This window comes from Octopus bimaculoides, chromosome 2, assembly GCF_001194135.2.
Source record: "Octopus bimaculoides isolate UCB-OBI-ISO-001 chromosome 2, ASM119413v2, whole genome shotgun sequence".
Lineage (NCBI taxonomy): Eukaryota > Metazoa > Mollusca > Cephalopoda > Octopoda > Octopodidae > Octopus > Octopus bimaculoides.
In genome coordinates, this window is record NC_068982.1 from 169,494,018 (window position 1) to 169,499,405 (window position 5,388).

General features: G+C 34.1%; 1 protein-coding gene across 1 annotated transcript in view; it reads left to right on the forward strand.

The window, feature by feature from the left end:
* The window catches only part of LOC106876853 (beta-1,4-galactosyltransferase 7), a 63,800-nt gene extending 58,418 nt beyond the window's left edge, over nt 1–5,382 (forward strand). Inside the window, exons 5-6 of the mRNA XM_014925583.2 lie at nt 2,971–3,075; nt 4,125–5,382. Of these exons, the coding sequence (XP_014781069.1) occupies nt 2,971–3,075; nt 4,125–4,310 (291 nt within the window). The 3' untranslated portion in view covers nt 4,311–5,382. The remainder of the gene's footprint in view (nt 1–2,970; nt 3,076–4,124) is intronic.
* Nucleotides 5,383–5,388: the final 6 nt, after the last annotated feature.

Consider the following 5,388-nt stretch of genomic DNA (forward strand, 5'->3'; position numbering starts at 1 on the left):
ACTTATTATTTGTAAGCCTAGTACTTATTCTATCGGTCTCTTTTGCTGAACTGCTAAGTTACGGGGACGTAAACACACCAGCATCGGTTGTCAAGCGATGTTGGGGGGACAAACACAGACATACAAACATACACACACACGCATACACACACACACACACACATACATATACATATATACGACGGGCTTCTTTCAGTTTCCGTCTATCAAATCCACTCACAAGGTTTTGGTCGGCCTGAGGCTATTGTAGAAGACACTTGCCCAAGGTGCCATGCAGTGGGACTGAACCTGGAATCATGTGGTTGGTAAGTAAACTACTTACCACACAGCTGCTCCTACAGGTATGATGATAAAAATAACAATAATAAAAATAATGATAATGATAAAACCAACTGAAAGCTACAAAAAAGTAGAGCATGACAATAACTGGAATATAAATAACTAAAAATGCTAAATGAATTAAATAATAAGGCTAAACTGAAAATCTAAAATATCTCATCTAAAACTACTACTACTACTACTACTACTACTACTACTACTACTACTACTACTACTACCATGTAACTAAATCTCTCCATCTTAAAGAATGTGAATATACTATAATAATCTCTTGAAAGATTAATATATGTTTGTGTGTGTGTATGTGTGTACATCTCTGTGTGTGTATATACATATATCTGCGTGTTTGTATGTACATATATCTGTGTGTGTGTCTGTTTGCATATGTGTATCTATACATGTGTGTGTGTGTGTGTGTGTGTGTGTGTGTGTGTGTATACACATATATCTGACTATGTGTGATTCTGTGTGTATATTTATTTATTTAAATTAAAGAAGATAACGAATGGAAGTAAAATGAAAATGTTAATAGGGAGTCGAAATGATGTTATAGAATTCCTGACGAAAGCAAATTTCAGAATTCTGTGTATTCATTGCCAATGGCTTTTCCTATAGGAATTAGCGATAATCTTTCTTTTGAGACGTAACTTTGGCTCCTTCTGCTTTAGAAATGGTGCCGTGTGTTTTGGAATTTCCATTTGCATTCTAATTTTTATTTCTTAATTTTTTTTTAATTTTCTGTTTAAGAAATTTTGTTGTGTAGTTATGTTCTTTTTTTTTATGTTTGTTTTACTTAGTGTTTTTAATTTTGTTTTCGCTGTTTGCTTATTCTATTTTTATTTATTTGATGTTTTTTTTTTTTTAACCTAGTAATTGATGGAAAATTAGCTTGTATTCTTGTTCTGCAAATCATGTTATGATTTCTTTTACAATATTGGCATCGAGTGAAAAGAGGTCTGGCTTTGGTATCATCAATGAAGTTATTGGTGCTGGTTTTGATGTGGTGATCAACACTTGCAGTGAGGCGACTCACAGCCTGCTCTTTTTTGCTTGCTTGCAATGATACTACTGCTATGGATGGCTGTTAATGAGAAAATCTCTCTGTGCTCACTGAACTTGTTTGAAATAATAGCCAAGCCTTCCTCAAATTACTTTTCATCACCTTAAAGAAGAAGGTCATGTTGGATGATGTATCATCAGCATCATCAACATATTTTTTCATGCTGGCATGGGTTGGAGAGTTTGACAGGAGCTGGCAAGCTGAAGAGCTGCCCAGGCTTCATGTCTGTTTTGGCATCATTTCTACAACTGGATATCCTTCCTAATGCCAACCACTTTACAGAGTGTACTGGGCGCTTTTATACAGCACCAGTATGGGCGTTTTTACATGGCACGAGCATGGGTGCTTTTTACATGGCATCAGCACCCACAAGCCTTCAAGATTAGGATCGCTCAGCTGAAGACGAATGTAGAGACATGCCTGTTTGCAAGGATAACCACAATTTTATTTAGCTTGATGTGTCTTCTCAAGCACAACAAACTGCCAGAAGTTTTGGTCTCTAGTCATCCCCTCTGTAAGGCCCAACATCTGAAGATCTTTTCTCACCAGTTTGTCCCATGTTTTCCTGGGTCTACTCTTTCTACATGTTCTCTCCACAATAAGAGATCAGTACTTCTTGTAAAAGACAAGATGGTTGTGGCTGGAGTGTCTTTGATCAAAGGACTACTTGACCTTGGGCTAAACAACAACAATAAAAAGGAGTACTATAATTTGAAATATCAAATACTTGCTTCTCATGACAATGAATTGTGGTACCTGTTTTCAATTAGGTGGACTGGGCCTTTGACATATGCCATTTTCAAACCATTTGTCATTCAACCAGTAGTGAGATATTTTATTGAAACAACCTACTACAACTAATGCAGTCATCTCATAGAAAATTCTGCTACTAAGAATACTCACTTTGTTCTTGTCAAAGTATTATTTCTGTCACTGATGGCTAACTTGATGCTCAAGTTCTTAGGCCAAGCATTATCTTGTGTAGTAAGTTTAAATCTGTGAGTTGAAACTCTGCACCTATTTGGGAACAGAATTTGATTCTTGATTACTTTGGTTCAAATAGTTCTTACCCATTATATATCTGTATCGTTACCCAAGGAAAGTGTTGTATCTGATCCATTTAATGTCAGGAAACTGGAAATAATTACTGGTCCTTAAAATCTCTTTAGGGTTTAAGAGTCATTTGCATGTTTATATATATAATATATATATGTGTATGTGTGTAAAAGCATCCAGTCCATGTAAAAAGCATCCAGTCCACACTGTAAAGTGGTTGGCATTTGGAAGGGATCCAACTGTAAAAACCCTGCCAAAACTGACCTCATCTGTGCTGATGCCATGTAAAAAGCACTCAGTCCATTCTGCAGAGTGGTTGGTGTTAGAAAAGGCATCCAGCTATAAAAACTATGCCAAAACATGCAGTGAAGCCTGGTGCAGTCTTCTGCCTAGCCAGCTCCTGTCAAACTGTCCAACCCATGCCAGCATGGAAAGCAGACGTTAAATGACAATGATGATGATATATGTATTCATACTTGTTGAAGACCAATGCCTTCTTGATTCATTTATTGCAGATATCTCGCCCACAAAATATTACAACTGGTTACAAGACATTTAAACATTTACATGATTCCAAAAAACGTCGACGTGATACCAGCCGTTTTTTCAACCAGCACTATGTAAGTATTTTCTCTTGTATCCATGTGTTACTCTTTTTTTAATTTTTTTTTATAGCTTTTCCACAACATTGATACTTTTTTTGCCATAACACCACATTACACAAACATCAGTTTGTTTCTGTTTTTACTGCTGTTGTTTAACCCCAAGTCAGCAATGACTGGACAGACCTCTGCTTGTGTATGCTGTGTCTGTTTCAGTGTTGTGATATGCTTGAGTGGTATTTGTCATAAGTTTTACCTACTGAAAGTGGAGCCTGATGTCATTGTATCTAAAAGGAGAGGATTCTTTCAATCTTTCAGGAGGCTGGATTTATTTTTTGTAATGAACTTAAACTGTTTTCAAAATTAGAAGGATAATTGATAAATAATGTTATTTAAAATGGTATGGGCAATGCAGTATTACAGTAATACCAGTGATACTGTGCCTCACATTTATTCAGAATTGAGTAAAGCATGGATTTCATAATGACATTAGTAACATTAATGAAAGTTTCTCTAATTAGTTCACTGTGGACTCGAAGCTATGTTGCAGCTATGTCAAGAAATATTGTAAATATATTAAATCCAAGAATTATTTCTAGTCTTGCTCTAAAATAAATTTGATATTATGACCAAGAAGTAACATGTAGGTCAGAGAATAGAGAGATTGTGATTCCAGAATAGATGGATCTCTCATTCACCTTCAGTGCTGCTGGAACCTCAGTATAAGTGGTCAGTTAGATTGTTTATGTTAGTGAATATCCAGAAGAAATTGCATGTTGTTTTGTCTGTTAAGTAATTTTTACTGAAAATATAATGGGAAAGATGTACTTATTAACATAAGAAATAGTAAAACTAAATTTATTTTTAAGGTCTTTCTTTAGTTTTCCTCTTTATTTGTCTTTTTTCTTTGTTCCTCTCCTCATTCTTTCCTTTCTTTTCGTTTGCTTTACCATAAAAAAAGCAAACAAATATTTTTCAGCAATGCACCACTGTTACACAACAACACACTAACTAACTAAACTCTATTTTTGAATCTCATTTTTTTTTTTGCTCTGTTTATGTTGCAGATTTCCAGCCACCGTGATTATGAAACTGGGTTTGATACTTTGACGTATGAAAAAGTTTCCCAGTATGACTTATCTGTGAATGGTTCTGTGGCAAAAGTGATAAATATTAGACTAAGCTGTGACTTGAGTAAGACACCCTGGTGTTTACAGAAGCAAGACCATAATTTAGCCAAACCTTATCTATGAAAGTACATTATTGTTTATATGTGTATATTTTATATATATATATATATTGTTTTAACATCGTTTAAAGTTTGAATGGTATAAATATGGCTTGTGGTGTGAAAATATTTATGCTAATAGAAAGGAAGAAAAAAAAAAAATGTAACCTATACTGTTTAAAGAAAAATCCCTTAAGCTTGTTATATCAATAATAACAGAACCAAATATATGGAAATCAAAACACACATTTATTCTGAGCTGCAAAACAAGTAGAAGAGTGAAATAGCTGTTGTAATAATACAGAGGAACCTTAGTTTATGAATTTAATTCATTCCAGAAGGCTTTTTGTCACCTGGAATATTTGTAAACTGGAACCATTTTTCCCATTGGAAACTCAAGAGAAAGTATGGCAAAATTGAGCAAGGATGTGCTCTGAGTGAAAGCTAGACAGCTACTGATGCTCCCTCACTGATGCTCTCTGTTTGTTGCCCACCTTTATTTGCTGGTTTGTGTGTTTGTTGAGATGTTGCTTATCAATCAAGATGTTTTATATTTGAAAAATTTTTTATAAACTGATTTGTTCATAATTGGAAGCATTTGTAAACTGAGGTTCCACTGTACGAAAATATGTCTAAATTTAAAAAAGAAAAAGAGAAATACTACCCTTGCTTTTCCCTCATTTTTGGTTCAATTAAATATAATAATGATTATTTGAATAACAACAAAAGAAACAAGCAAATTCATTTTATAACTAAATACTATAAGCCTTTTCACTCCCAGCTTTCAACTTGCAGCATTTTAAGGGTAGGAAGAAGAATGAAAAATCATGGAAAAAAAATGAACAAATTAAAGAGTATAGGGAAATGATTTAAAAATGCATATGGAAAAATGAAGAGAAAAATCTCATTTCATAATTTTTTTTTCTGTCTAGGTAATCTTTACATGTTAAATGGAGGGACGATCATCTTAAGCACTCAAACTAACAACTGTTCAAAGTTTGTTTATTCAAAGCAACGTAACCCTATAACAGTAGTGATGCCTTTTGTCTCTACTCAAAAATATTACACACACACACACACACACACAAACATCATCAATTTAT